Here is a 15,195-nt window from a genome sequence, read left to right as displayed (position 1 = left end):
TTTCAGGATTAGATGCAAGAGATCTGGCTCGGGGCAAACTTAGTGTTTCCTGAGTGCCAAGTGCCCTTTTAATTCTTTGGCCTGCTTCCCTGTGGCATGTGACTCCGTGCACTGGTGGGTTCCATCTTCCTTATTATCACACACAGGCCTCTCGGCAAGGGCTGACTGTAAGGCAGCTCTTGTCCTCCGTCTGCGCTCAGAAGTCGTCCTTGTCTTTTCTGATATGCTTATATTTCCGTCGGTGAACAAGATGCGCCGACGTGTAACTAGTGCTTAAGAAAAGTTTGTTAAATGTGTGATGCAATTAATTGGGCCCGTTTGAAAAAAAAATAAAATAAACAGCCCACATTCTACTAGACTACATTCTCTCCACTTTATTGAGAGAATAGAGGTTGAGATTACCCTGGGCCTGATTGTCTATACAGATAAAATGTCTTTACCTCTGACGCCTTAGTAACCACCTGTCTGCCCATAGCGTAGGCCCAGCACACTTCCCTTAGGATTACCTGACTCTGTACTGAGCAGCATCCCCTGCAATCCCAGAGCTGCTCGCTTCAAGGACCCACTCAGTGACTTTTTAACCCTCGTTTTGCTCACTACAGACTTTACTTAGCCCTACAGTATTAACTGGCCGATGTCAATACAAACCCTGTCGGCTTTGACAGATCATTTACAACAGGGGTCCCCAAACTACGGCCCGCGGGCCACATGAGGCCACCTGAGGCCATTTATCCGGCCCCCCGCTGCACTTCCGGAAGGGGCACCTCTTTCATTGGTGGTCAGTGGGAGGAGCATAGTTCCCATTGAAATACTGGTCAGTTTGTTGATTTAAATTTACTTGTTCTTTATTTTAAATATTGTATTTGTTCCCGTTTTGTTTTTTTACTTTAAAATAAGATATATGCAATGTGCATAGGGATTTGTTCATAGTTTTTTTTATAGTCTGGCCCTCCAATGGTCTGAGGGACAGTGAACTGGCCCCCTGTCTAAAAAGTTTGGGGACCCCTGATTTACAAGCATGTAAATCCTTTAACCACCAGGAGCCAAGACTGTTTATTTTTCTATTTTTATTGGCTAACTATCCAAAATACAAATACCAATGAATAATAATTCTGCAAACCGATATGAGGGGGGGAAAAAAAAAAAAAGATGAAAAAGCTCATAAAATGGGTCACGCCAAGATTCACCCCCGTAAGGTTCTGCAATAGTTAACATCCTGGTTTTGACACTTGACAAGACTCCAGAATGGCAGCGACTTAAACGAGAGGAGAAAGGTTCACGTCTGTCACACTCAGAACCATCCTGGCCGGGAGCCGCTCCAGGGGACGGGAGAGGCAGCGTCACATGAGATGCGTGGGACGCAGTTGCTGCGAGTGCCCGTTCCTCTCTGCTCCCTGTCTGACCAGTGCCCTTGGCTGTGTGGCCGCAGACAGCCCTCCAGCACCGGCCCAGAAAGGTGAAGATTAGTGAGGACAGACTGCAGCGCTATTTTAAGGGTATGTCCTGAAAATGGCAGAGGTCACTTCTGCTAATATCCTATTGGCCAGAATTTAGTCACATGGCACCATTTAAATGCAAAGGGGCTGGGAAATGCAGCCAGGGAGACACTTAAGCCCAGGAGTCCTATTACTGAAAAGAACAGGAGAGATGGGTTATGGTGGACAAGGGGGGGTGGGGGCGGTATTAGCAGGCAGTTATGACAGACTAGCGTGTCCTTTCATCTATTAAACGGATTAACATTTATTTAACAGACACCATCCGCACCAACATTATAACACAGCTGATAAGCGGGGTCACAGTTTTGGTTTTCTGTCTAGAGCAGGATTTTCAAGGACAGTGTGTCCCCGAAGCTCACTCAGCACCTGCTGTTCTGAAATCATTGATGTAAAAATTGAAGTCCAGATCCCCAAAAGGACCCGGTATGTCTCCTTGGCCAGCAGCCACCGGCCACCGGGGATGCCAGCAAGGGCCTGCCCTGCCCTAGCAGACTGGGAAGGGAAGGGACAGCTAATCTTGATTCGTCACTTTTCCCATCACACCCTGAGCCAGAGGCTGACAAACATCACCTCATTTACGTGCTCAAGGGAGCCCTCTGTGAGAGCTACTCTATCTCCCACTTGAGAAAGTGCTACTCTATCTCCCACTTGAGAAAACCCAGGCTTGGAGCGTTCGGCCATTCTGCCCCATGCGTGGGCTTAGCTATGGGCTCACTTTCTGTCTCCACGGGGAGAGCTGAGGAAAAAGTGGGCCTTCCCACAAAATATCACAAAATAGGGGCAAGCCACCATCCACTCCCCGGTCCCCCAAGACCGGGAGAAAGGAAAGCCACTCTCTAGCCCAAAGGAAGGGTCCAGGGTCACCCCTGCCCCCCCCCCCACTCCAAGCCCAGTTCAGCACCGGCTGGGAGCCTGCGAGTCTCCAAAACCTGCATCCTCCTTTGCCTAGCTCCGGGTGTGCGTGAGGAGTGCAGGTCCCCTTACTTTCCGTCAGCTGGTCTCAAACATGACTCAGCGCTGACACAGCCTGGGTCTAACTAACACCTGCTGACTCAGGCTGTCCAGAGAAACGCCACTGGGCCCTCTCTGGGCGGAGTCCTGGCTTTTATTTAATAAGAGACCGGGCTTCTACAGCACAGTCATTCATCGGTCCTTTCAAAGTATATATATATATAGCGAAATCAGTCAGAAACTTCATGTCAAACGCAGCCTTGGTAATTACAGCCCAGCTGCTGCGTTAGAATCGAAATGCATCAGCCAGCTTCATACTTCATTCCTAAAACCTCCATTACTTTGAACAGCAGTCATGCGTGGAAGCAAGGCCTCCCTACAAAGCGGCTCTAGCTTAGGACACCCCAGGCTCTTTGAAGGAGATGGCACTAAGAACTAGCTTGTCAAACACCAACCAAACTCCAACAGCCCGAGGAAACACGGCAGGGCCGTGACTTGAATCCCAGGCAGACACCGACTGGTCCTCCGAGCAGAGAACGCTTAGTCCAACCAATCACCCTAGCGAAGGTCAGCACGGAAATATTCCTTCTATACGTAATGAGCCTGCACCTGTAGGGGGGGGAGGTGCGTTTCCATCTTCACTTTATTATCATAAAAAGCAAGAAATCCCTACCTCGGAGCAAAAAGAAGGCTGTGTCTGCGTTCCAAAGAACCCATCTTTCAAAGTTTAGTTCCCAGTGTGCCTACTTAGAAAGGAGCTAAGAACTCCGGATCCGGATCCGGCTCCCGCTCCCGCGCCCACTCCGGCTCTGGCTCCCGCTCCGGCTCCCGCTCCGGCTCCGGCGCCCACTCCAGCTCTGGCTCCCGCTCCGGCTCCCGCTCCGGCTCCCACTTCGGCTCCCACTTCGGCTCCCGCTCCGGCTCCAGCTCCGGCTCCAGAGGCAGAGGCTTGATTTCAGATTCCTTCCCACCACTGACCCCCCCGCCCCCAGGGCAGGGGCCCTTCCGGGGGAGGAGGGGACCGGCCGGCTTGCTCACCTGTCACAGGAACTGTTAGCGGTACTCGTGGGGTCTGTCGTGAGGACTGATGGGGCAGTGCCCAGGACAGTGTACACGCTCAGTCCATGTTAAGTGTTGTTATAATTGCTAACACGGGGTGCAGTGAAATAGGACATGAACCTCTGAATTTGTTTTTCTCCTGAGTTCCAGTGTGTCTGGCCCGTAATGACAACCTCCATCAGGTTCTTCTGGACCTTGTTAACTCCACCAGAAGCTGAAAGAGATAAATGGACCCTCAGCAGCAGAAAAATTGCCTTCTGAAATAACCCCTTCTCGGCCTGTCCGGCACTTACATCCTGTCCTTTTTCTAAGAAAAAAAAAAACAAAAAACTGCAGGTTGGAATTGGATTGGGGACATTACCTCGCGATGATTAAGGGAGGTCATTACTGGTCCCGTGCACGAAATGAAAGCTTACCCGCTTTCAACTGGGGACTCTGGAAAATAAGCCTCCTTTTCCCCCAGCCAACAGGCAAGGAGAAGAAAGGTTCCAATAACGGATAGCATTACAAACCCTTTCTCGTGTACTCTGCTTATCTAAATTGGCACATGACGTCCAGCCACCATCTCTCAGAAATTGTGAGAGGGACCAACCCACCCGCCAGGCCCCGCCTCCCAGCCCCAGAGGCTCCAGGAAGGATAGTTCTCTTTCGCTCCCGCTGAGTTCTCACCACACTGAATCAGCGATTCCAGGAATTTAATTCCCGTTCCGAAAGGTAATACCTTCTGAAGACGCGAAGGGCAGCGACTGTGGAAATTCTAACCCATCGGCGGGGGAGAGGGAGCAGGGAAAGGTTAGAGAGTCTCCCCCCCAGCGACCTCCCCCAAAAGTTCCTGTGGAAAAAGAAATGCATTTCAGATATATGTACCTATACATATGAACACTCATGTGTGCCTTCGCATGTACATATATGGTTGTACAGAGATACACATATGGTTGTATAGAGATGCATATGTGTGTGTATATATACATACATGCAAATCTATATGTTTATATACACACACATTAGTCGGAGGACATTCGTGAGAAAAACATGACATTCCGTCGTCACTCATGGACCTCTCTACAGGGGAAGACAAGAACCCCCAGTGCATTTTGTAATCCCTGAGCTGTGGTTGGCCAGGCCAGCCAACAGCCCCCTCTCTGCACCCCAGGAATAGAAAAGGGCAGAGATGGAAGGAAACTAGCATTAGCTTACTGCCCACTGTTTCTTTATTTCTTATTAAAGCTTATGACAGAGATAACAGTGCCTACCTAAACCTCTAAATGCTTAATTGGCCTAGGATTCAGTCCTTGGAATCCTTGGCTTTCTTTTCTTTTCTTTTTTTTTTGTATTTTTTCGAAGTGAGAAGTGGGGAGGCAGTCAGACAGACTCCCGCATGCACCCGGCTGGAATACACCGGCATGCCACCAGGGGGCGATGCTCAGCCCATCTGGGCTGTTGCTCCATTGCAACTGGAGCCATTCTAGCACCTGAGGTGGAGGCCATGGAGCTGTCCTCAGCACCCAGGGCCAACTTTGCTCCAATGGAGCCTTGGCTGCAGGAGGGGAAGAGAGAGACACCGAGAAAGGAGAGGGGGAAGGGTGGAGAAGCAGATGGGTGCCTCTCCTGTGTACCCTGACCAGGAATCGAACCCGGGACTTCCACAGGCTGGTCCAACACTCTACCACTGAGCCAACCAGCCAAGGCCTGGAATCCCTGGCTTTCTAGGAAATCATTCACTTCTGTGAACAAAAATACCAGCTCCCGAGTCCATCCCTTCAAACTCAGACTTCTCTGAGCTCCTGAGTTATCACGTTGGGCATAGAATTTTCCACTCCACCAAGCAACATAAGTTCCCGCACCTTTGCGGATGTGTCACCATGGATATGGAGGGAGCTTAATAGAATGGCAGCCAGACCTCAGTACCTTGAAGAAGCCAGAGGTCCTGCTTTCCACCTGGGGCCCTACCATACGCCAGAAAACCTGCCCGGCTATGAATGGGTGGCCGCCGCTGGCCGGAGGCAGCGCACAGGCGGAACTTTGAAACCGAAGCAGCGAGCAGGACGGTCGAGCAGGGCTTCTACCGGTGTGGCCATCCCATGTGATTCTTGAGCCCTGGCCGGGCCAAAGGAGGAAGCCAAGAAAAGTGACAAATACCTTCGCGGACACTGATCCCACCAGCTGTCATCTCCGGGACTCGCCGCAACATCTCATCGGCGGTCCCCAAGGCAGCTGACAGGAGGGCAGCAGGGCACCTGTGCCCCCCGGCTGCCAGGGGCCAGCCTAGCTCACTGTGCAAGTGCCAAGGGCTGTGGGTTTCCTGCAGGGTGCAGGTCACGATGGCACACCCTGGAGTGAACTTGAATCTGACATGCGGCTGTGAGCCATGCCCGACTGTTGGCCATGGTCCCCTGCAGTTCGCCAGGTCACGTGTCCACATTGTTTTCTCCCAGCGTCTATTTTTTTTATAAACAGCAGCAGCTGGGGCCCCTGTGCTCCCTGTTGTCCACTTCTCAGCTCTCTGCTCTCCTCACTAGAGGACGGCACAGCTCTTAGGAGGACCCTGTGTGCCCGTGGATGGGGAGGGATTTTAATAGAACGGCAGGAGTTAAAACCAAATGTCGTTCTCAGTGTTAGGATAAGCAGGGTCTGTAAGTGTTAAATGGCTGTGATTATTAAATCTAGTTTAAGAATGATAACGTTCTAAAGTGTTGATACAGCCCTGGCCGGTTGGCTCAGTGGTAGAGCGTCAGCCTGGCGTGCAGAAGTCCCGGGTTCGATTCCCGGCCAGGGCACACAGGAGAGGCGCCCATCTGCTTCTCCACCCCTCCCCCTCTCCTTCCTCTCTGTCTCTCTCTTCCCCTCCCGCAGCGAGGCTCCATTGGAGCAAGGATGGCCCGGGCGCTGGGGATGGCTCCTTGGCCTCTGCCCCAGGCGCTAGAGTGGCTCTGGTCGAGACAGAGGGACACCCCAGAGGGGCAGAGCATCGCCCCCTGGTGGGCAGAGCGTCACCCCCTGGTGGGCGTGCCGGGTGGATCCTGGTCGGGCGCATGCGGGAGTCTGTCTGACTGTCTATCCCTGTTTCCAGCTTCGGAAAAATACAAATAAATAAATAAATAAAATAAAAATAAAGTGTTGATAGGCTAGGGGGAAAAAAATTATCATTCTAATGTCTTTCCGAAATCATTTATATGGAGACTTGGGTAAGAAAAATTGAACTAACTACACATGCAGCATTCCATTGGTTCAACTTTAAACTTAAGTCTCTTTTATAAAAGAAACTTCTCTATTTCACTTGGAAGTAACACTAGTCATGGCAGTGAAGAAAATAAGGCCAGGGTCAAATATTTTACCTAAGAATTCCTTTTATCAAAAAAAAAAAAAAAAAGAAAAGAAAAAAAATTAATCTCAAATAGAAAATAGTTAAATCAAAGTCGGGTGTTAGGTGACTGTGCTGAACGGGATGTTTGGTGGGACGCTATATTCTTAGAAGGTATCTGGATACCTTCATGCAATAGTCCAAGGAACCATTTATACCAGGGGAAGATGTGCCTGAGAGCTCTGCCCTTGTATGTCTTAAGCAATAAAAAGTGTATCTTGTTGTTGGCAGGCTTGAGAAGGAGATCCAAGACCTTGAGAAGGCTGAACTGCAAATCTCAACGAAGGAGGAGGCAATTTTAAAGAAACTGAAATCCATTGAGAGGACCACGGAAGACATAATAAGGGTGAGCACCAACTGATCTTAAAACGGTGGCTTCCTCTCGACGTGAGTCCATGAAGAGTGTATAATTCCTCAAAGTATATCCACCTGTAGACTTTTCTTTTTCAGCTGTATTAACCATAAAAAATTCTTTTTTTTTTTCTTATAGTCTGTGAAGGTGGAAAAGGAAGAAACGTCAGGAGGTATGTTTTTGAGCATTCTAGTCTATCTTCAATTAAGATATTTTAAAGATAAGCCCGCTGAAATTTTTCCACTATTACAAATACATTCTAGATGTATTTTTGAATCGGTATTGATTTTACAGAGTCGATCGAAGACATCTATGCTAATATCCCCGACCTTCCAAAATCCTACGTCCCTTCCAGACTAAGAAAGGAAAGAAATGACGGATTAGAAGATGATGAGCAGAAGAGAAAAGGTGTGTGAGTCACCGGTCCCCGAAAGCCGGTTCTCAGATTCACACGTGTAATATCAAATAGCAGCAGCTTGCTATGCCATCCTCTGCTTCCACGGTAAAAACCGCCGTCCACTTTGCAAACTTCCATGGGGCATGTGAGCAGGGGTAGCCCCTGTGGTATTTACTCTTTCGTGGTATTTACTCCTCGCGCCTTACTCCCTAGCAAGCGAGGCGAAGACAGAGGAGAGGATGACCTGAAGGAAGCAGGAAGCTCTTAAAAAGCAAAGCTCCGGCCCTGGCCGGTTGGCTCAGCGGTAGAGCGTCGACCTGGCGTGCGGGGGACCCGGGTTCGATTCCCGGCCAGGGCACATAGGAGAAGCACCCATCTGCTTCTCCACCCCCCCCTCCTTCCTCTCTGTCTCTCTCTTACCCTCCCACAGCCAAGGCTCCATTGGAGCAAGGATGGCCCGGGCTCTGGGGATGGCTCCTTGGCATCTGCCCCAGGCTCTAGAGTGGCTCTGATCACGGCAGAGCGACGCCCCGGAGGGGCAGAGCATCGCCCCATGGTGGGCAGAGCGTAGCCCCTGGGGGGCGTGCCGGGTGGATCCCGGTCAGGCGCATGCGGGAGTCTGTCTGACTGTCTCTCCCCGTTTCCAGCTTCAGAAAAATACAAAAAAAAAATAAAAATAAAAATAAAAATAAAAATAAAAAATAAAAAAAAGCAAAGCTCCCCTGATCAAAAATATCTCTTCCAACATACTCCATCTAGCAGACACTCACTGTCTCGGGTACCTAGAATCCTCCGTGAAAATGAAAACTCTCCCCTGGGGAGAGCTAGACATTTATGTGCCCCCCCATGCAGGAATGGTATTCACAAAGCAATACCTTGCGCCCCCCGGGGGAAATGAAGGCTTGTATGGGGGCAGCGAGGGGACCTCTGCATTCTCGACTAGAAAGGGACGCCGCGCTCTTTGCGCAGGTAGCGACCTTCCCTCTTTCCTTCCGCAAATATTATACTTCGTGAGCACGCACTACAGGCCACGCCCAGGGCTCGCACTGAGAACACCACAGCGAATAAAACAGCAAAATCCTCTGCCCTCACCGGGCTGACATTCCGAGTGAGGAAAGAGACACAGAATTAGGTAAATAAAATATATCGCGTTAGGGACTGAGGACGCTAAGGAGAAGAAGAAAGCAGATGGGGTGGGGGATGGGGGGAATGAGGCCTCTGCAGTTGTAGTTGGGTCTCCACGGCCAGGAGCCACCAGGCGGTGAAGGAGACAGGAGGTGCAGGCGGGGGTCACCACACTGCGGTCCCGCCCACAAGCCTATGAGCTCTAGGAAGCCAGTTAACCCTCCAGCCCCAGGCCCTCACCTGGGCCCTGAGGCAGAGCTCCACTTCCCCCAAGTCACCAGCTCTCTCCGCGGTGCACTGGTTTCCCGACAGCTGACAGCTCTCTGTTTTTATCCCTTTACCTGACCACGGGAGTGGACATGAAAAGAAATATCAGGCAAAAGGGAGAAGCCTGTGAGTCTAGCCTTGTCCCTCCCTCTTCAATACCAGTCCCGCCTGGCCACGCGGTGGCGCAGTGGATAGAGTGTCAGACTGGGACACAGAGGACCCAGGTTCAAAATCCTGAGGTCCCCGGCTTGAGCGCAGGCTCATCTGGTTTGAGCAAGGCTCACCAGCTTGAGCCCAAGGTCACTGGCTTTAAGCAAGGGGTCACTCACTCTGCCATAGCCCCCCCGGTCAAGGCACATATGACAAACCAATCAATGAACAATTAAAGGTGCCACAACGAAGAATTGATGCTTCTCATCTTCTCTCCCTTCCTGTCTATCCCTCTCTCTGTCTCTATCACACACACACACACACACACACACACACACACACACACACAATGCCAGTCCGCCTCCCTGATGTGCAAACTTCAGGAACTGTCTTCTGCGGTTCCACAGGCTGCTGGCCCACCTGTGCGACAAGGATACAGTGTAATAGAACATGTGCACTGTGGCAGCCATCACCCACGGGAATGCACAGTGAGACCTGGTCTGTCCAGCAAGAGAAAGGAGCTGACCCCTCCCAGTGACTCCCGTGTACAAGAGTGTAAGCTCGTCGGATATATTAATTAGAAAGAACACATCTTTGGGTCCCCAGTGAAAAATCCTTACAATTTAAAAACCATCCGCTTCTCCAATCCTTCCCATTTTTCACTCATTTCCTGACCAAAAAAAAAAATGTCACTACAGTGTTGGTCACAAAGGAGTTAATGAATAAAATCAGAAATTTTAAAAGTAGATGTTTCCCATGAAAACCATCAGAGGGTAACTTCCTATAGAAAGAAGCCACCTGAAGTCAGGCTAGTTTACAGGAGAGAAAATGAACTAAATCAAAGACCCCGTTTGTGTCTCGGCAGCTTTGTACGCCATGGAGATCAAAGTTAAGAAGGACCTGAAGACTGGCGAGAGCACTGTGCTGTCTTCCATCCCTCTCCCCTCAGATGACTTCAGAGGTACCGGAGTCAAAGTCTACGACGACGGGCAGAAGTCCGTGTACGCAGTCAGCGCCGGGCACGGGGCCGCGTTCAACGGTACGGACGGCCTGGCGCCCGTGGAGGTGGAGGACCTCCTGCGACAAGCCTCGGAGAGGAACTCCAAGTCCCCAACCGAGTATCACGAGCCCGTCTACGCCAACCCGTTCTGCAGGCCCACGACCCCGCAGCGGGAGAGAGCCGTCCCGGGACCCAGCTTCCCGGAAAGAACCAAGACGAAGGCCAACGGACTGGGAAGTGAGAGGGACGGGTCCGCGCACCCGGTGGACAACGGGCTCTCGGAGGAGAGGGGCGCCAGCTTCAATCACATCAGCCCCATCCGGCCAGTCCCTCATCCCCGGTCGGTGACCCAGCAAGCGCAGGAGACAGCCCACACCGTACAGAAGAGGATGCCCAGCCCCTGGGAGGACTCGGAGGAGATGCAGGACCGGTGCGCGCCCTCCCCAAAGGCGAGGCCGAGCCCCGGGGAAGCGCACGCTGGGCACTGGGAAGGCCGGGGTCTCTCCTCGGCTCCTTGGCAGGAGGACGAGGACGACGTGCGATACAACATTGTGCATTCCCTGCCGTCGGACATGGACGAGGCGAAGCCCGTGACGATGATTTTCATGGGGTACCAGCAGGCAGAAGACGACGCGGAAGACAAGAAGCTCCTGGAGGGCTACGACGGCCTCATCCACGCGGAGCTGGTGGTGATCGATGAAGAAGAGGAGGGGGAGGAGGAGGAGGAGGAGGAAGACGAGGATAGGGGGCCGGGAGGGGCTGAGGGGCCACGCCCCCGCCCCCCAGCGCCCTGCGCACAGATGCACCAGCCAGCCAGGCCAACGCCGCTTCCTAGGAAGAGAGCAGATGTGCGCCCCCCAGAAGACGCGCACCACCCGTCTCCGCACAAGAACTCCATGTCTCTGAAAGAGCAGCAGGAACGCCTGGGCAGCCCTGACCACCCTTCTCCGCGCGCTGCTCCCATGGCTGGCGATGGCACCGAGGACCCGTCTCTAACAGGTAAGGAAAGTGACAAGGCTTGCCGCTGCTGCCTGGTCATGTGAGGGTCTCGTTTCTGTGCTGTGAATAAAACCCTCTTGCTTTCTGCTTTTCTGACCACCCCGTAGACAAAAACACACTGAGACTTACTATTAATGCCGATTGTATTGTCACCGGCAGTGACTGGGTCAGTGCAAAAGATAAGGAAAAATGACTTTTTTTTTTTTAATTGTCGCCTTATTTGGATGCTGCGTTGACTGACATTAGTAAGTCGGATTTCGTTCCTCTGTCATGGTGTGGTACTGTGTGTGTGAATACACTGGGCCCACTAATAGGTTGGACCATCCATGGCCTTATCGTTTCCCTCCAGAATCTGACGCCAGCTCCCTTTGTGACTTAGACTTCCTGCCTCAGCTAACAAATTGCCTTACTTCTGCGAGAAAGAACAAGGAACAAATCTTATTTCCCCTGTGGTATTTTATTGCTTTGCTATATCTTGTTTCTCTATACTTTTTTCATAGTGTTATTAACTTGACTCCCTTAATTTCTTTATATTTTAAAACAATGTCAATCTAGCTATTGTACATTATAAGTTTATTTTGCATAGCCTTCCCTATCAGCAAATTTATTTTTCCTATTTTCTATTTGCATTTCTTGTTCTCTGTAAAGTTTTATATCTATCTTTCTTAGCATTGAGTGGAAAATAACTTTTCTACAACAGTGATCTCTCTTCAGTTTTAGACTTCTTGTTAAGACTCGAATAGTGTATTCTACTCATCATTTATAAAAAAAACTAAGTAAATATCTGACAAAATCAGTTATAATAGTTGAACTTCTTTTGCTAAAAGATGTATTCAAATTACTCAGACATATACGTACTGGTTATGTGAAAGGGACAGTCGTTTTAAATGTCTCTACTAGAAGAATTCTCATTAAAAAGCAATAACTATTGAGTCTCAGCTAATCTAGCCAGCAGAAGCTGACAATTCCACAGAAGTGTCCTAGCTCCTGTCCAATTCAGGAAACTTTCTTCCCTTACACCCAGTAAACCCACTCTCGGTTTGCCAATAATGCAATAAAATGGACCTCTTCTCATCTTTTACGCAGTTAAACGAGTCTTACCAACTATAAATGTGATTCTCTGTAGAATTTCTAAACTCTTGGTGAGTGGACACTTAACATTATCTTCCTAAACCCAAGTTGAATGGTGTGTCCCTCACAGTGGAAACCGGCTAAAAGTAAATATCCCTCTCTGTTTTGAGAATGAGCTTTGTTGGCTGAGCCAACTTTGCATCTTCAATTCATTTTTAAAACAATACAAAAGACTTAGAATAAAGGGAACCCTCCGTGCGCGCGGGGAGGAGCGGTGACTTTACCCACTCGCAAACCTCCCGTTAGTGATTTTGGATGTTAGCCAGCTCCTCCTGAACACCCTGGCCCCTGCCCCCCTCCCCCATGTCAACACATTGACCTCACAAAAAAAAAGAGGGGAAGTGAGTAATGTTTCCAGACAACACTAATCATGCCGCTGCACTAAAATAATGAAAACAGGAAGACGTCTTCCAGACAAAGTAACAATACAGAGTTCTGTCCTATCGTCAAAGAATCTTGTAAACACAATGCTCCAAATTCCTTGCCTTTCATCATGATATTGTTTTCTATTGCCCTTTTCTGATTCAGTACATGGATTAGAAAGCTGATTAGGCTTGTAATGGGTTTTTTTAAAAAAATAAGTATATCATTTGACAAATACCTCTCCGTACCGCAGAATACACAGCCACGTGTGCCCCTCGATTTCATAAGCATCACATAGGCTGAGCCTCTCTCCACAGCCCCCAAAATGCTATTGTTGGTATTGGAAAACCCACCACTTCAGTGAAATCCTTTTTTTTTTTTTTTTTTTTTTTTTCATTTTTCTGAAGCTGGAAACGGGGAGAGACAGTCAGACAGACTCCCGCATGCGCCCGACCGGGATCCACCCGGCACGCCCACCAGGGGCGACGCTCTGCCCACCAGGGGGCAATGCTCTGCCCATCCTGGGTGTCGCCATGTTGCTAGAGCCACTCTAGCGCCTGAGGCAGAGGCCACAGAGCCATCTTTGCTCCAATGGAGCCTCGGCTGCGGGAGGGGAAGAGAGAGACAGAGAGGAAAGCGCGGCGGAGGGGTGGAGAAGCAGATGGGCGCTTCTCCTGTGTGCCCTGGCCGGGAATCGAACCCGGGTCCTCCGCACGCTAGGCCGACGCTCTACCGCTGAGCCAACCGGCCAGGGCCAGTCAAATCCTTTTATTTGTGGACTAGGTCCCCTGCTAAATATAAATATTTCTGGAAGGTGTGGTAGTGAGGAGTTGTTTTTCTCGCAGTGTGAACGCTGTGAGGACAGCCTTCGCTAACAGCGGGTCTTACCTTGGAAGAGGAGGAAATCTGGAAAGGGGTGAGGGTCCCAGAGACGGTGTTCTTCAGCCAAAACTTGGAACAGGGTCACACGCGACAAGAACGTTCAGGCGTGAGTGGGACACTTGAAACCATCTCAACACAATAAATTAAAATTAAAATAAAAAAAGAACAATCAAGCCGTGTCTACCTGCTGATGTAAATCTAACAGGGCTGTGTGCTAAGGTCAAGCGCGATGCCAACACTTCCGCGGTGAGCGGCCCCGCGAGCTTTCTCTGGGCTCCCTACTGCCCACCACCTAGGCAGCTGGCTTTCTTTGGAACCCTCACCAGCTGGGTCCCATACTTCTACCTTTGCTCTCCCCTCTTAGAGATGTCAGTGATATTTCATATCTGTGAACAAGAGCTTCTTAGAGACGTGGTCATTTCATTTGTTAATAGACTACTAATAATATGTGGCTGAGAAATGAGAGGACATGACTCCCCTTTCTTATTTCTTTCATTAAACAAAATTTTGTCATCTGTTGAACAGCTCCGTTATGCATGAATGAATTGGTCAGGACCTTGCACGTACATCTCACATTTCTGGAACATGGCTGAGGCAGCTATAGTCTGAGGTCCTTAACTGTTGAGGGCCTGATACCAGGACATCACAGGAGTGTTGTGAATTCTAAATCGATATTTTTAAAAGTGGCTTCTATAGCCAATATATCATTAGTGGTGGAATATGTTCAAAAATATATATTTGTCATTTGATACTACCTCTAACATATCTTGACAAAAACATTTTATAATAACTCCAACTTTTATTACCGGTTCACGTTTCACGATAAAAAATATTTTTTCTTTGTTTTTGTCATTCTCTATTCAAAGATGAAAAGTCCCTTGATATAACCAAGTCTGATGATTGCAAGACAACCTAACCATGAAATAGAGTTTATGCCAATGCCATTTTTTTTAGAAGTGCATATCTCAGAAATATGCACAAAACAGCCATTGACCTGTACAGAATTTATCTGTGGCTAATAGTGAAATTGTGCACTAATCCCATATTTACTCAATTTATGCTGTTTACTAATTTTTCTAATCTTTATAGAGATAGGTTCCTTCTAGTTCTACACCTGCTTCTGCCCTAAGTTAATCATAGCTTATTATTTCTACTATCTTTTTGTGCTACTAAAACAATGCTCACATTGTTGGACAAAATCATCTGAGGTATGTTTCAAACTTTCCTGCATTCTATGAAATGGTCATTTGGAGTGAAAATTCATGCTTTTTTTTATAACTACTTTTCGTCTTTTCTTTTTTTCTTGCAGCTTTAAGGATGAGAATGGCAAAGCTGGGGAAAAAAGTTATCTGAGAGGTGTACCATCTACGTAAACATCCTTTGGAGAAGAAACTAAGGAATGTTTGAAACTTTCTCTGCTGGGTATTTTGAGATCCAAAAAATATATACTTATACCCATATTAAGCCATGTGAATAAGCAGTAGTCATTATTTGTAAAAAAAAAAAAAATGCAAAAAAGCTGGGGAGAACAAACAGTTAACTTTTCCAGTTACTTGACATAATTCAGTGGGGGAAAAAAACCAGCATATTTTTATTGTATTGATACCAAAGCATTTCTAATAAGAGTGTGTTGAATATAAGAATAAAGTTATTTAAACTATA

The 15,195-nt window shown here is 48.8% G+C and overlaps 1 protein-coding gene across 1 annotated transcript in view; it reads left to right on the top strand.

Moving 5' to 3' along the window:
- PALMD (palmdelphin) overlaps positions 1-15,195 on the top strand; it is a 54,554-nt gene extending 39,359 nt beyond the window's left edge. Inside the window, exons 4-8 of the mRNA XM_066247228.1 lie at positions 7,099-7,213; positions 7,358-7,391; positions 7,514-7,627; positions 10,024-11,157; positions 14,843-15,195. Of these exons, the coding sequence (XP_066103325.1) occupies positions 7,099-7,213; positions 7,358-7,391; positions 7,514-7,627; positions 10,024-11,157; positions 14,843-14,886 (1,441 nt within the window). The 3' untranslated portion in view covers positions 14,887-15,195. The remainder of the gene's footprint in view (positions 1-7,098; positions 7,214-7,357; positions 7,392-7,513; positions 7,628-10,023; positions 11,158-14,842) is intronic.

The sequence above is a fragment of the Saccopteryx bilineata genome, chromosome 11 (genome assembly GCF_036850765.1).
Source record: "Saccopteryx bilineata isolate mSacBil1 chromosome 11, mSacBil1_pri_phased_curated, whole genome shotgun sequence".
In the NCBI taxonomy this organism is placed as follows: Eukaryota; Metazoa; Chordata; class Mammalia; order Chiroptera; family Emballonuridae; genus Saccopteryx; species Saccopteryx bilineata.
Note: the sequence above shows the minus strand (reverse complement) of the source record. Positions and strands in the feature narration are given on the sequence as shown.